Below are 17,049 nucleotides of genomic sequence, written 5' to 3'. Positions count from 1 at the left end.
ACTTTAGGAGAAGTTATTTACACAAAACTGGTATCATGCTCTGAACATTTTACTGAAAATTACTTACTCCAAGGTCAGGAAAAATTTCCTCAATCAATTTTATAATAGCACCTGCACATATTTTACATATGTACAACCATTCAGTAAAAATTCAAGGACTGGTTGAAAACTGTAAGAGGAGTAAATCACACAAAGTAGGTACCCACTGTTCCCAACTCACTGGCCTCATTCGCCACAAGTTGGTTTTGGACTTGTGTCAAATCTCACTAAGTAATTTGAATGTGTAGTTTTTACATATAGAAAGCCTACCTCTCCATCTTCCTGATCTTGTAACAGTAGCTGTTGTAACATCTGTCTTCTCTCTATCCCTGTAGATTTCTGATCAAACATACCAGCCTGGATAACTTTCTCATCCACGTTCAGTTTGTATCTAGCAGCAGCCAGAATCTTCTCCTCAACACTGTTTACGGTCATCAACCTTAAAACTCTTACTTCATTCCTCTGTCCTATTCTATGAGCTCTGTCCTGCGCTTGCAAGTCCTATAAATAGTCAAATATGATACACTGTATAAAACCTATAAATAGTCAAATATGATACACAAGTTCTATAAATAGTCAAATATGATACACAAGTCCTATAAATAGTCAAAAAGGATAAACTGTATAAAACTTTTAGTTATGTCCTGAGCTTGCAAGTCCTATAAATAGTCAAATATGATACACTGTATAAAACTTTTACTTGTGTACACAATTAAGTATGATATGGGAAAATGTAAATTATTTTTTTGGGTTACAATACTGGCACTGAAGTACAATTAAAAAAAGAATGTGTCCATAGTACACGGATGCCCAATTCGCACTATCATTTTCTAAGTTCAGTGGAACGTGAAATTGGAGTCAAAATCTAATTTGGCATTTAAATTAGAAAGATCATATCATAGGGAACATGTGTCCTAAGATTCAAGTTGATTGGACTTCAACTTCATAAAAAACTACCTTGACCAAAAACTTTAACCTGAAGCAGGACAGACGCACGGAAGAACGAACTGACAAACAAAGGGACACACAGACTAGAAAACATAATTCCCCTCTACTATTGTAAGTGGGCATAAAAAGTTAGATAAACCTGCTTAATTAGTATTACTTCAGTTACCATACAAATTTTGAAGCATGTATTTCTCAGTAATGATATGAATTGATAGATTGAATAACAGCACGCTACCTGATGAGGATTCCAGTCAGAATCAAATATAACAACAGTATCAGCAGCCTGGAGATTGAGACCTAGACCACCAGCTCTGGTACTCAATAAGAAGACAAAGTAAGGCGATTCAGGATCGTTAAACAAAGCTAATAGTTGTCCTCTGTCTTCACATTTAGTTGTTCCATCTAACCTCAAGTATCTGTAACCTGCATAAAAAAGGTGTATATTGCTCAAGTTCTTAAGCCTTTTAATTCAATCATGTTCAATCATTTACATAAAAGTGACAATGTTCCAATGCTGCACAGAAGATAAAATATATGCCCTGTTGTTAAAATAGTAGTGGTGACTTAACTGATTTTTAACTAAATTCTTGGCGTTCATATTTTTTTCCGTCTTTTGAGAAATCCTGATGAAGGTGTGCTCAAAGAAAGCATTTCTCATGCATCATATTTGTTAAATGTTTTTCTTTTCTTTTATAGTACTGTAAATTCAGAAATTATTGCATGCATTTATTTTGTCATTTTAGACTAAAATACGATTTTAATTTGCGACATTGAGAAAAATCATGTTTAATTCATATAAAAAATTTCAAAATGAGAGTTATTGCTAATATAACCCTGTCACATTTTTTCGCAATAATAAAAACATCACAATAATTTCTGTATTTACAGAATCTATATGGAATTGCCTGACATGTCTGACTTTCACTGTTTATTGCTTACCTCTGTAGACAAAGTAATCCTCCATTACACTCATCAATGTTGTCATCTGACAAAACAATAAAACTCTGTGATTTGTAGCCTTTAGTTTGGGTAGTATTCTGTCCAGCAATTCAAACTTTCCTCCTGCTCTGTACAAATCTGGGCTGCAAAAATATAATAAATATATAACAAGTACTAATGTTTGATCAATGAGATTAAAATACTCACAACATCTGCTACTCAGAAATTAACAAAAATTTTGCTTTGAAGTCACATTGTTGGGCTTAGTACTCTTCTTTTCATGGTCAGAATAACAATCAAGGCATATAGTAAGAATTTCTAGTATAAAATTTAGCTTCAATATGGAAACTTGTTAGACTCCTCTGTACTTCCCTATAAGAATTTCTAGCACAAGCCAAGAACTTACCCAGTGACTTCGCTTTTACCAAGTCCTTGGTGTTCAGCAAAAGCTTGCTCTAAATGTGGGAAGATAAATGGATGATTGCAAATCTTTCTAAGCTGCATTATGGTATTCATCATAGCTCTAGCTCCACCTTTACCACCCTGTAAAACAACAGATATAAAAAATTGATAAGGAGAAAGCATATTATACCTACATATCAGTTTTTGTTGAAACCCTACCACAGAGATTTTCATCCAATGTTGTGACCTTTAAACAATAAGCCCCCCCCCCCCCCTTATTCCACAATGCGAATCATTTAGTAATAGAATTGTAAACCTATAGCTTTCATTGCAAACTTGCATAAAAAGAAAATAAGCTCAGTTATTGATTACTTTGTCCAAATTTCACACAAACCCTTGAATAGGTTTTAACATTTCAACACTATTCAAAAATATTATGCAGTGATTTTGCTAGCGCTCGTCACTTTTGTAATTTCGAAACGATTTTCGCATTGTCAGGTTTAATCAAACTGTTCATCTTAGCTCTAACTTCACCTTTACCACCCTGCAGGAAAAACCCAGACAGGTTAAAAATATAAAGTGAAAGTAGAAAACATTGTTGAAATATTCATACCTTTCTATCACTTCCATCAGTAAGCATCACACCCTTTGACTTCATGTGACGATAAACATATCTCTGCAAGGCTGACATTTCACACTTGACAACATATTCAACCTAAAAATACGATTTCACAAACTAAAAAAACAGAAAAATAATATTCAAGCAGAACTACATGTTCTGCATGTATGGTTCATACATTTGTATCTTTGACCAATGATTAAAGTGCAAAAACTTTATTCTACTCAATAAATTGATATGACAACTTCTTTATGTACTTCATTATGCAGTAATCATCAAAATTTCTTCTAGTATTTTGTTGAAGCATTAAATGTTAAAGATCATATACATTAAGTCAAAAAATTGCACTGCACTATCAAAATAAGATCATTTATAACCCCAAAACAATATGACAATATATGAAATATTGAGTAAGCAAATCATTGAAATTATTGGTGCAAAATAATTTTGCTTTTATTTTTGTTCAAATATTCACTGAAAAAAAAATGCTTTCCAAAACTTTAGGAACACACATTTACATGTTATGAATAGGCATTTCTACAAGATAGAACCTACCTTGTCTGGTTACTGAGATAATGGCTACAAGATAGAACATACCTTGTCTGGTAACTGAGATAATGGCTGCAAGATAGAACATACCTTGTCTGGTAACTGAGATAATGGCTACAAGATAGAACATACCTTGTCTGGTAACTGAGATAATGGCTACAAGATAGAACATACCTTGTCTGGTAACTGAGATAATGGCTACAAGATAGAACATACCTTGTCTGGTAACTGAGATAATGGCTACAAGATAGAACATACCTTGTCTGGTAACTGAGATAATGGCTACAAGATAGAACATACCTTGTCTGGTAACTGAGATAATGGCTGCAAGATAGAACATACCTTGTCTGGTAACTGAGATTCTACTTCTTTCTTCAGTCTTCTCAACAAGAATGGACGTAGTACTTTGTGAAGACGTCTGATGATCAATAACGTTTCTTCAGAGTTCAATTCAACCTAAAAAAAATAATAATATTATGCTCATACTGGTAAACTTCTGTACTAACATCCTAACCTTTCTAAAACTGTTCATCTATAGCTTTACAAATTATTAGCCTGATAAGATTTTACTCCCTAAGGCAAAGTTGACTGGAGGATTTTTTGCTTTTATTCTCATGTCCTCTTTTGTCATGCAACCCTTTGACTGTTTCAGTTTTTAAACATCCACAGCTTTCAAATATTAGGATTTGAGCAGTATGATGAAGTTAAATTCATAATAGCACTTCAAATGCATGAAATTTATAAAGTGTTATTTTAATTTTTTTTTTAAACAATCCAAAATTTCACAGCACATAAAGGTCAAGATATACGTTTTACATGTATATTCTTTTATGATTTATTTATTTACCTTTTCTCCTGTCATGGCAAATGGTGCATTAAACCACTGTTCAAATGTAGCACAGCATTTGAAAATGCTTGGCAACAAGAAATTCAACAAGGCCCATAACTCTGGCAATTTATTCTGAAATTATATTTTATTAAAATTAATCTGAAAATCAACACATGTATGTATGTATTAAAACAATTATTTAATTTTTTGTAAATTTTGCTTGATCCCCGATGAATTCTTCACAATACATTTGATTTTGATATAACCCAACACAATGATTTTTTTAAATGCAATTTTTCGTCCATTTCAAAAGTAGTGTCAGACCAATAACTTTAGAAACTGTGAATCATGAATAACATATTATACCTATATATCAATCAAATATTTTGAAATTTGTGATTTCTTAACAAAAACTACATTTTACCAATTGTTTATACAGGGAATTAAGATTGATCCCTATTTTAAACCTAAATACCTATGTATCAATATTTATTGAAATTCAGCACACACAAAAAAGTAATTGTTTGAGGCTTTATATAGTAGGGGACATATTGACTCCTCAACAGGGCACTAACTATAAATAAATAGCAGTATAACTTTGTTGTCAATAAAATACTAACCTGTAATGGTGTTCCTGTTAATAACAATCTGTGTGGAGCTAAGTAATGTGTATTTAACACTTGGGTCAATTTACAATGATGATTCTTCATTCTATGTCCTTCATCAATTATCATATACTTCCAGCGTATCTATCAGTTTAAAATTAATTTTAACAATTACATCATTGATATTTTAACAGATAATAGATTCCTCTTTTTCTATTTGTAAAGGAGCATAACTCTAGAACAGTTGAAGTGACACCACCAAAATTCAAACTGATCTGTATTTTGTGGTAATAAGCAGCGTATAAGTTTCATAACATTTGGTTGAGGCAAAGTAAAGTTAGAAAATTAAAACCAATTTTGGGATGTATGGACGTACGTACGGCGTCCATACCTACGTTCAGACAGACAAGGGTTAAGCCTCTTTAATAATAAATAAAAAAGCTAGTGTTGAAACAAATATTGATTTATTAGAAAAGAAAAGAAAAACTAGATGTGTCAAAGCGAAACGAATGGCCCCGTCCCGAAAAGTTGAAAAATCTGCAATTTCAATAACACATGTGGACACAAACATGATGGTAGTCTCAAATATCAAAAATCAGCTCAAAATCTGAAGGGGTATAGAAAAAAATCCGTATAACTATGATTTTCAATAATTTCTCAAAGTCCAAAGCCTGTATTTCAGCAAAAATAAGCGAAGCGGAACAAAACTTATACTTGATCTGTAACTCATCATGGTTAACTCACATATAAAAAATCAGCCCAATATCTGAAGGCGTTTAGAAAAAAGTCTGTATAACTGTGATTTTCAACAATTTCTCAAAGTCCAAAGTCTGTAATTTCGGCAAAAATTAGTGGAGCAGAACGAAACTTAAACTTGATCTGTAACTTATCATGGTTAACTCACATACCAACAATCAGCCCAATATCTGAAGGCTTTTAGAAAAAAGCTCCGGATAATGGTTTGTTGCGGAATGACAGAATGACGGAATTTCGGAATTTCAGAATATCGGAATTACGGAATTTCGGACAAGGGTAAAACTATAGGGCACCTACAACTTCGTTGCAGGGCCATAAAAATTCTTTAATAGTCCTTTACTCTTTCTTAGTTTTGAATCAAAGTGTGCAAAGATGATACATTCAGTAGTTCCTTTTTGCTCTTGAACATCTAATCATCGCTGATGAATTTAGTTGTGTAAATATGTGTGGTAAATAATTTATTTTGAACTATAACTTTAATTTGGATGTTTTGTTTTTTTTAATGAAATGTAAGTTTTAACAGTTTCTGAAGTGTGACAGGAAATCAACATTTGTTTTTGAATGCCAATAGAAATTTAATCTAAATGGTAAAAGGGTAAAACTGAATGCCCCTTCTGCTACGGCGGGGGCATAAAAATTTTAACATTTATTACTCTTTGTTTTCAATTTCTGAGGTTATTAAAATTCTTAGAAATAAATATGTAATAAAATACAAATTTTTAACAAGAACAGTTTTATTAACCCATGATAAATGAACGTTCTAAGGAAGATATAATTTAAATACATTCTGTAATTTTTTTGTTATCAGCATTTTCCCATATAGAATTGCTTAACCAGTATCTGGTACAAGAGTACTTTATAGTTTGCCTATTTTCAGTTTTTATATAATTTGTCAGTTATCTTATATAATTTGTCAGTTGTCTTAAATAATTTGTCAGTTATCTTATATAATCATACAATATCTAGCATGTTACTTCCCTTTCATTTGATTGGAATCAGATACACAATTTTATATATGTATTAATAAACATAATTCAAATATCATGTGATTCTATGAACAGTATATATTTAAAAATGCAATATACAAATGAACTGGGTTATACCTTGCACAAGGCAGCTTTGTCTTTGATGATATACTCATATGTGGTAAGAAGTACATTAAATTTGGCAGCTTTCAGGATAGGTAACAACAGCCTCCTTGAATTAGGAGAACCTTTGTAGGCAATTATTACAACAGATGGTGCCCACTTCTCAAACTCAATCACCCAGTTAGATAATGTACTGTAATAGAGATAATAGTTATAGTCAATTAATTTTGCTTGAGTTTCATTTACTGCAAACCAATTTTTTTTCACGAGAAATTTATATTTGTGATTTCCGCGACAAGAAAAATAACACAAATATAAATTGTCGCTAATATGAAAATAAGTTATCTTCTTTTATATAAATGCATCAAGAAAATTAGAAATCATGAAAACACAACGCTACAAAGTCAGCTAGAAAGGACTATTAATATAAAATAACAACAAAAATAAGTTAGATAACAGTACATGTATTTAAATGGTCTTTTATACTAGATACTGATGTGAGATAGAATTTCACATTAATACTTGTCTTCTAACTTTAAATTGCAATCTTATTTTTTTTTTAGATTGATCTCAGTCCTCTGGTAACAGCAACTATGAATATTCATATTTTTTAATATGAGTCCTCAAAAGGCAAAATTCAATAGCCATACTTTCAGTTACCAGGTTGTTAATAATGATAACTTTAAGTAACACTGTTGTACATGATTCTTCTTTCTTTTGCTGCTTATTATTTATTCAATATTAAAATAAATGAAAATCTAAAAGTGTTTACCCACTAATTATTACCTCATAAAGTCTACCTGATGTTTATAAATTCATTTTACTTTATAAGATTAAAATTGAGAATGGAAATGTGTCGAAGAGACAACAACCAGACCATAGAGCAGACAACAGCACAAGGCCACCAATGGGTCTTCAATGCAGCGAGAAACTCACACACCTAGAGGCATGTTTCAGCTGGCCCCTAAACAAACATTGCATGGTTGTTTTAGTATTAAACATATCAAGTATACTTACGACAATGGAACAATGATAAGGAATGGACCATTCACTCTCTTCCTCTCTATTAGATATGTGATCAGTCCAATGGTCTGTATAGTTTTACCTAGACCCATTTCATCAGCCAAGATTCCATTCAGGTTATTATTGTACAATGATACCAGCCATTCCAATCCACTCAGCTGTTAAATCAATATAAAACCATGTTAGTGTGGATCACACTATACAAAAAAGGAGCAATGGTAGAGGTCATTATTCGGCCATGGAAAGTTAAGTATATCAATATCCTTTTGAGGAAAACAAGTCTATTTAAATCAACATTGCAGTATATATCATACCCCTCCCCCTAAATAAACAGAATAGTTTTGTTGAGCTGATGGTTAAACTTAATACATGAAGCAGTAGTGAACAAAAATATTTTCCAACGAAAATTGTCATGGTGGTGGGGGAGGTCAAAGATTTGTCTATACAAGGATTATTAACAATTTTTAAGTCTGGACATTATTCAGTACATTTCCTTTGTTACAATTAAACAAGATATCCCAATGTTTATAACTTCTTTACCTGATATTCTTTTAATAATCCATTGACCATCATAGAAGCTTGTTCCACTTCTTCCTTGACTGTATGTGCCAAGCTATAGTAATTCTGAGCTTCTTTAACCTTTAAGTTCTCATACTCATCATCCTCGTGTGTCGCACTACTGCAAACAACAAGAACATATTTATAGGTAACTATCAAACTATAACATCAACTGTATGTAAGAATCAATCAAGTAAAATGACACTAGGCTACTTATTGAGTATGACACAAATGCCTTTCATCTTCACAAAACTGATCAATGGCATTCTTTGTGATATATAGTTCAGTATATATAGTTCTAGGATTGCTAGAAATATTTGCCAGTTCAATGAAACATTGTACTCAAAAATAAGAGACAACAAAAATGTTACATGGTGTGACAACTCTAACTTTTTTCTTGAGAGCACATCATATAATGTCAAGTTGAATCTTTATGACAAAGATGGTCTTCACATTATTATTAACGAAGGAACAAGAGTCTTGGCAGGAAATTTAAAAAAGACCTTACATTTTGTGCTAAATGGAAAGTGGCCTTCTTACAAAAAAACCCCAAAGTACCAACAAATACTACAATCAGTAACAAAAACTACCAAAACCATGGCTTCTATGATGGCTATGCTAAAGATCAAATGAAAAAGCACGACATGAGAAACAACAATGTTAACAACAGATTTGTAGACAACTATGATGGCTATGCTAAAGATCAAATGAAAAAGCACGACATGAGAAACAACAATGTTAACAACAGATTTGTAGACAACTATGATGGCTATGCTAAAGATCAAATGAAAAAGCACGACATGAGAAACAACAATGTTAACAACAGATTTGTAGACAACTATGATGGCTATGCTAAAGATCAAATGAAAAAGCACGACATGAGAAACAACAATGTTAACAACAGATTTGTAGACAACTATGATGGCTATGCTAAAGATCAAATGAAAAAGCACGACATGAGAAACAACAATGTTAACAACAGATTTGTAGATAACAAGGATATGAAAATGATCGAAATGGTTGTAAACATTTCTGCAGCCCTTCAAATGTTCAAGAATTAACTAGTCCCTCCATATTTATGTATAACTGTCATATATTATACAATGACTATATAGTATTGTTTATTGTACCTATGTTATATTTTTATTTTATTTCATTTTTTTGTTTTGTTTTCATTTTTTTATCTAGTGAATTGTCTTGAATTTTTCTAGTCATAATTTGTTCCATCTAGTCATGGTTTGTTTTACAGGGAAGATGGTAATAGATATTGCAAACTTAATGATCCGGATTTTTGTGAAAATATAAATTCTGATATTATATGCCTATTAGAAACAAAGGCTGATAAGGAAGATAATATATGTCTGAAAGGTTATACCTTATTAAAAAAGGTTGCTCGCCCCAGGAAAGGTAAAGCTATTCATGGAAGCGTTGCTTTATATGCCAGAACTAATGTTAGTAAAGGAATTACATTAATCAAAGGTAATTCATCTGAATTTTTATGGGCAAAACTAAGAAAACTTTTTTTTCACATTCGTCTGATATATTTGTCTGTTTTGCTTACAACTCACCAATACAGTCTAGCTATTTTAAATCTCTAAAAAGTGAGTTAACAACACTAGAAAAGATAGAACAAGAACTGAGTAAGTTTTCAAATTCAGGGAAGACTATCATTATGGGGGACCTAAATGCCCATATTAATGAAAATGATTTGGATTTTATTTCATCTGATCACGTTAAAAGTTTACAAGATATACTTCCTAATTCATATTTGGCAGATAATGTACATTATAAGAGATATTGTACTAAAAAGAATACTAAGACTGATGAATACGGAAAACGTGTATTAGAACTTTGCATATCATCTAGAAGCGGAATTCTAAATGGAAGAACTTTAGGGGATACATTAGGTAAACCCACTTCCCACCAATATAATGGTAGTGCTGTTGTTGATTATTGTATTGTTAGTAATCATATGCTAAAAAATGTATGCTTTTTTACTGTAAAGGATTTTACCGTCCACTCTGATCACTGTCCTATAAATGTATGTTTATCTTTAAATTTTTCTCAAGTACAACAAAAAGTTGGGAGACCAATACCTAAGGGTTTACATTGGAACAATGCGGTTCAAAAATGTTATACAGAGATGATGGTATCAAAGGAAGTTGAATCTAATGTACAATCATTCTTAGGTAAAGACAGAGTACCACAAAGAAATGGGGTGGATGAAGCCACTGAGGATTTAACAGATATTTTTCACAACATTCTCGATAAACTAAGAAGTCATTTAAATCTTCCTAAGGGTAACAGGTTTAAATCTAAACTAGAGGCTCTAAAGAGCCTGTGTCGCTCACCTTGGTCTATGTGCATATTAAACAAAGGACACAAATGGATTCATGACAAAATTGTATTTTGGTGATGGTGATGTGTTTGAAGTTCTTACTTTACTGAACGATTTTGCTTCTTACAATTATATCTATAATGAACTTTGCCCATTAGTAACAGAGAACTATATTTGGTAAAAATTTACATAAATTTACCAAATTAATGAAAATTGTTAAAAATTGACTATAAAGGGCAATAACTCCTTAAGGGGTCAATTGACCATTTAGGTCATGTTGACTTATTTGTAGATCTTACTTTGCTGAACATTATTGCTGTTTACAGTTTATCGCTATCTATAATAGTATTCAAGATAACCAAAAACGGCAAAATTTCTTTAAAAATTACCAATCGGAGGGCAGCAACCCAACAACCAGTTGTCCAATTCATCTGAAAAATTCAGGGCAGATAGATATTGACTTGATTAACAATTTAACTTCTTGTCAGATTTGCTCTAGATGCTTTGGTTTCATAGTTATAAGCCAAAAACTGCATTTTACCCCTATGTTCTATTTTTAGCCGTGGCGGCCATCTTGGTTGAATGGCCAGGTCATCGGACACATTTTTCAAACTAGATACCCCAAAGATGATTGTGGCCTAGTAGTTTCAGTGGAGATTTTGTAAAAGATTACTTAGATTTATGAAAAATGGTTAAAGATTGACTATAAAGGGCAATAACTCCTAAAGGGGTCAACTGACCATTTTGGTCATGTTGACTTATTTGTAGATCTTACTTTGCTGAACATTATTGCTGTTTACAGTTTATCTCTATCTATAATAATATTCAAGATAATAACCAAAAACAGCAAAATTTCCTCAAAATTACCAATTCAGGGGCAGCAACCCAACAACCGATTGACCGTTTCATCTGAAAATTTCAGGGCAGATAGATCTTGACCTGATAAACATTTTTATCCCATGTCAGATTTCCTCAAAATGCTTTGGTTTTTGAGTTATAAGCCAAAAACTGCATTTTACCCCTTTGTTCTATTTTTAGCCGTGGCGGCCATCTTGGTTGGTTGACCAGGTCACGCCACACATTTTTTAAACTAGATACCCTAAAGATGATTGTGGCTTAGTTTGGATTAATTTGGCCTAGTAGTTTCAGAGGAGAAGATTTTTGTAAAAGATTACTTTAATTAACGAAAAATGGTTAAAAATTGACTATAAAGGGCAATAACTCCTAAACGGGTCAACTGACCATTTTGGTCATGTTGACTTATTTGTAGATCTTACTTTGCTGAACATTATTGCTGTTTACAATTTATCTCTATCTATAATAATATTCAAGATAATAACCAAAAACAGCAAAATTTCCTCAAAATTACCAATTCAGGGGCAGCAACCCAACAACCGATTGACCGATTCATCTGAAAATTTCAGGGCAGATAGATCTTGACCTGATAAACATTTTTACCCCATGTCAGATTTGCTCTAAATGCTTTGGTTTTTGAGTTATAAGCCAAAAACTGCATTTTACCCCTATGTTCTATTTTTAGCCGTGGCGGCCATCTTGGTTGGTTGACCGGGTCACGCCACACATTTTTTAAACTAGATACCCCAATGATGATTGTGGCCAAGTTTGGTTTGATTTGGCCCAGTAGTTTCAGAGGAGAAGATTTTTGTAAAAGTTAACGACGACGGACGACGACGGACGCCGGACGCCAAGTGATGAGAAAAGCTCACTTGGCCCTTCGGGCCAGGTGAGCTAAAAACGTAAACGAAAGAAATCTAGTTTAGGGTTCGACAGTGAGTGCGAATCAATGTATTGTAATATAATCCAATCTTCTCGTTCACTCTCTAAGGGTTCTGTAAATGAAGAAAAGTTGAAGAATTACTATGGGCCAAAAAAGCAGTTCAAAAAACTAGTACGAAAAAAACACGACAGTAAAAAAGCAAAGATGCTTGATTCCGTGCTGGAAATAGAAGACAAAAACCCCAAAGCTTATTGGGATATTATTAATAAATTTAAATATTCTGACAAGGACATCAGTGATCAGAGTTCCAATATTCCCTCTGATGAATGGTATAATTATTTTAATAAACTATTAAATGTAGATTGTAGTAATGAACAGGATGATTTTCCTACAAGGTATAATGTTTTTCTTGATTATGACATAAATATGCAGGAAGTGTTGAAAGCTATACAAAGTTTAAAGAATAACACAAGTGTAGGTTTTGACTGTATAATTAATGAGATGCTTAAACATTCTAGTGTGAATATGTTGAATTGTATTTGCAAACTTTTCAATATCATTTTGAAATCAACTTTATTTCCTAGTAGTTAAACAGAAAGTATGATTAAACCTCTTTTTAAATCAGGAGACGTTAGAGATCCAAGTAACTACAGAGGTATAGCAATATCTAGCTGTTTAAGTAAGTTGTTTGTAAAGATCTTATGCAACAGATTAGATTTTTTTGTAACTAAGAACAACATACTATGTAAAAATCAAATAGGCTTTAGAAAAGCTAATAGAACAATTGATCATGTTTATACATTAAAATCTATTGTGGATAAAATGTTTAGGGCAAAAAAATATCTATATTGTTGTTTTGTTGATTTTAGAAAAGCCTTCGACACAGTCCGGAGGAATTTTCTGTTTTCTAAACTTTTTGAGCAAGGTATTAGTGGCAATATTTTCCATTTAATTAAAGATATGTACACATGTGTTCAATATTCAGTTAAACTAGATTGCGGACTGACTGATTCCATACTCTCAAATGTTGGTGTTAAACAAGGGTGTATACTGAGTCCCCTTCTTTTCAACTTATTAATGAATGACTTTCCAGGATATCTTGATAAGAAGTGTGATCCAGTAGATATAGGGAATACAAGCTTAAATTGTTTAATGTATGCAGATGACATAATTTTAATGTCTCAAACCAAAGAAGGCTACAAAATTATTTATCCTCATTGGAACTTTATTGTCAAAAATGGCAATTATCAATGAATATAGAAAAAACTCAAATAATAGTATTTAACAAATCAGGTAAATTATTGAAAGACTGTAATTTTTATTTTGAGCAAAATCTGATCAAAAGTGTTCAAGAGTATAAATACCTAGGTATTGTAATGAGAGCATCTGGTTCTTTCAGTACTGCAGTTGAAGATCTTAGTAAGAAAGCACTTAAAGTAATTTTCATGATTAAACGCAAATTTCATTGTACACATAATAATACACCTTTGCTTTTAAAACTTTTTGACTCCTGTGTTAAACCAGTCCTTCTCTATGGAAGTGAATTGTGGGGTTCATACATTCTTAACCTGGACAAAAGATTAACACAAGGTTCAAATGATGATTTAGAAAAAACTTTTTTAAATTTTGCACCTGAAAATGTCCACATTCGATATTGTAAATATGTACTTGGTGCCACGAAATATGCTTCTAATATTGCCAGTATGGCAGAACTTGGTCGTTATCTAATCTCTATATTTGTTATTTTGCAGTCTCTTAACAAATACTGGCTATATTTGTATAAAGACCCTCTTTTGAATTTTTCAAAATTAGCATATAAGTCAATTGAAGATGTTGATTGTACCTTTCCATGTACCTTCAATAAACACATTTTTCAGTTTCTAAAATTCATTCGTTTTGACCATGTTTGGAATAATAAAGGAACTATGTCAGAAGGAAAACTTGTATCTGCCGTGAAAAAGATATTACAAGAAAGATATGGAAATTATTTTTTCTCATGTTTGTCAGGTGAAAAGCAAAACAAACTACGCACATATTACAAGTTAAACTAGAGGCTCTCAAGAGCCTGTGTCGCTCACCTTGGTCTATGTGCATATTAAACAATGGACACAGATAAATTCATAACAAAATTGTGTTTTGATGATGGTGATGTGTTTGTAGATCTTACTTTACTGAACATTCTTGTTGCTACAATTATCTCTATCTATAATGAACTATCTATAATATTATTCAAGATAATAACCAAAAACAGCAAAATTTCCTTAAAATTACCAATTCAGAGGCAGCAACCCAACAACTGGTTGTTCGATTCATCTGAAATTTTCAGGGCAGATAGATCTTGACCTGATAAACAATTTAACCCCAGTCAGATTTGCTCTAAATGCTTTGGTTTTTGAGTTATAAGCCAACAAGAGTGCACACACTTAAATGTCTCGCCTTCTTTACTAATCATTGATATTATGTTGATAGTCCTAAGGCCAACCTTAAAAATATGTTTGTTTGCAGTTTTCCGACTGTACCTTCAGACTGAAGGGTCGGTAGGTAGGAAAAATATTTTATTTTATCAGCCGAAATACAGTTTAAACAAGCAGTTACACTAAACCAAGTTTCTTGTGAAGAAAAAAAACCATTTTAAAACAACAAATACTGGACATGCTGAAAACCATCTTCAAATGAACAGGCATTTTCAGATAAAAAAAACTTTTTAACCAAAACTGAAACTTTAACATAGTGTCATTATCCAATTTATGACATAAAATATGGTATAATTATTAAATACTGGAACACTTATAAACAAGGAATGTCATTATGACTAGAACTGTTTTAAAGAAATATATTCAGACATGTATGCTTCTTGACTAGAATGTTTTCATGAGTAGAGTATTTTCATCAGAAAAATGTAGATATTAAAGATTTATAAGACAATGTATTAAAGAGAGTATTTTTAATAAAAAAAAAAACCATTGAATCTTCCTCAATTGAAAAAAAGGCAACTTGAAAAAAAGTATTAAGACATTCGACTGTTTTCATATTTCTAACAATATTTAATTATATGTGATAAGGTTATATTTTTGCCAGGCTTTAATGAAAACCAAAGAAATCTAAAGTTTGGGGTGAAATCCATAGCACCCCATTAAAAGTAAATGGTCTGTACTGAAATGTTTTTAATGCATAAAAAAATTGGCAGCATAGCTCCTAAGTACATGTTTTAATTGAATTCACACAGGCCACACAGTTTGGGTATATTTAATATTGTAAGAAAGAGAATAATTGCAATGAGTGGGGCAGCCCCCCTTATCATAAAGGAGCATACTCATTGCAATCGAAGATAGATTTAATATAGAGAGAGTATATTTATTTTTCAAGCTAACCATTCATTTTCTCTACATCTTTGTGTAGTTAGGGTTGCTTCTTATTGATTTGGCATGATCTATATCCATTAACATTTCAAATGAGCCCTTCCTCCGTACCGGCGTGTTTACAGATATCCATGAAGATGTAAGTCACGGAGGAGTGGTTTCATCTTTGTCGTCTTCACAACGATTTGTAGAAAATATGCCATACTTCAAGCTGCTGTCGAATTATTTAACCACTGAAATTGGTTCAATAAAGTCAGGCTCCACAGATTCTGTACCCGATTTGTTTGAGACAGAATGGTTATCGTGTCAGTAATATGAATATCAGCTGCATCATCGTCAATGATATCATCACACATCATTACATGTGCCTGAATCTGTATAAACAGTTTACTAATAAACTTTTTTGTTTGTTATTTGTCTTAAAATTGACACGAGACGACAGCGTAAAGTACTCCTCCGTGACTTCATGGATACCTGTAAACAATTTCCATGTGCTTTATCATTAAATGGTCACATGAACGCTTGACAGGAAGCTAAGAAAAACCAAACTTGAAATGGGTAATTGAACCAGACTTTAAATCATTTCCGGAAAGGACCCAAAGTTCCGGATCGCGTCAATAGAAGTATTAAAAAAAAATTCTTTAAATTTAAAGCAATAAAATTTTCACAGTCGGGAGGATTTTCAAGGGTCGGTCGGTAAACTGCAAACAAACAATATTTTAATTTAAGCCTAAGTATAAAGCTTTATTACAACTGTCACATAAACTTAACATTAACCAAGATAGCTAAACAAAGACCAATGAACCATGAAAATGAGGTCAATGTCAGATGAACCATGCCAGGCAGACATGTACAGCTAACAAAGCTTCCATACAACAAATACAGTTGACCTACTATTTATAGTTTAAGAAAAATAGACCAAAACACAAAAACTTAAGACTGTACAATGAACCGTGCAATTGAGGTCATGGTCAAATAAAACCTGCGGGACGGACATATAGATCATGATATATTTCCATACACCAAATATAGTTGACCTTTGGCATATAATATTAGATAAAAAGACCAACTTTGACCACTGAACCATGAAAATGAGGTCAAGGTCAGATGACATCTGCCCGCTAGACATGTACACCTTATAATCATTCCATACAACAAATATAGTAGACCTATTGCATAAAGTATGAGAAAAACAGACCAAAACACAAAAACTTAACTATAACCACTGAACCATGAAAATGAGGTCAAGGTCAGATGAC

General features: G+C 32.2%; 1 protein-coding gene across 2 annotated transcripts in view; it reads right to left on the bottom strand.

The window, feature by feature from the left end:
* The window catches only part of LOC139510133 (probable global transcription activator SNF2L2), a 53,683-nt gene that overhangs the window by 14,213 nt on the left and 22,421 nt on the right, over window positions 1–17,049 (bottom strand). For both annotated transcript variants that reach the window (XM_071296458.1, XM_071296449.1), the window contains exons 14-24: window positions 8,338–8,476; window positions 7,792–7,955; window positions 6,790–6,967; window positions 4,946–5,074; window positions 4,344–4,457; window positions 3,839–3,952; window positions 2,942–3,043; window positions 2,333–2,469; window positions 1,927–2,069; window positions 1,223–1,410; window positions 310–540 (exon numbers count right to left, since the gene is read on the bottom strand). In XM_071296458.1, the coding sequence (XP_071152559.1) occupies window positions 310–540; window positions 1,223–1,410; window positions 1,927–2,069; window positions 2,333–2,469; window positions 2,942–3,043; window positions 3,839–3,952; window positions 4,344–4,457; window positions 4,946–5,074; window positions 6,790–6,967; window positions 7,792–7,955; window positions 8,338–8,476 (1,639 nt within the window). The remainder of the gene's footprint in view (window positions 1–309; window positions 541–1,222; window positions 1,411–1,926; window positions 2,070–2,332; window positions 2,470–2,941; window positions 3,044–3,838; window positions 3,953–4,343; window positions 4,458–4,945; window positions 5,075–6,789; window positions 6,968–7,791; window positions 7,956–8,337; window positions 8,477–17,049) is intronic.

This window comes from Mytilus edulis, chromosome 1 (genome assembly GCF_963676685.1).
Source record: "Mytilus edulis chromosome 1, xbMytEdul2.2, whole genome shotgun sequence".
In the NCBI taxonomy this organism is placed as follows: Eukaryota; Metazoa; Mollusca; class Bivalvia; order Mytilida; family Mytilidae; genus Mytilus; species Mytilus edulis.
This window is presented reverse-complemented; position numbering and strand designations above follow the sequence as displayed.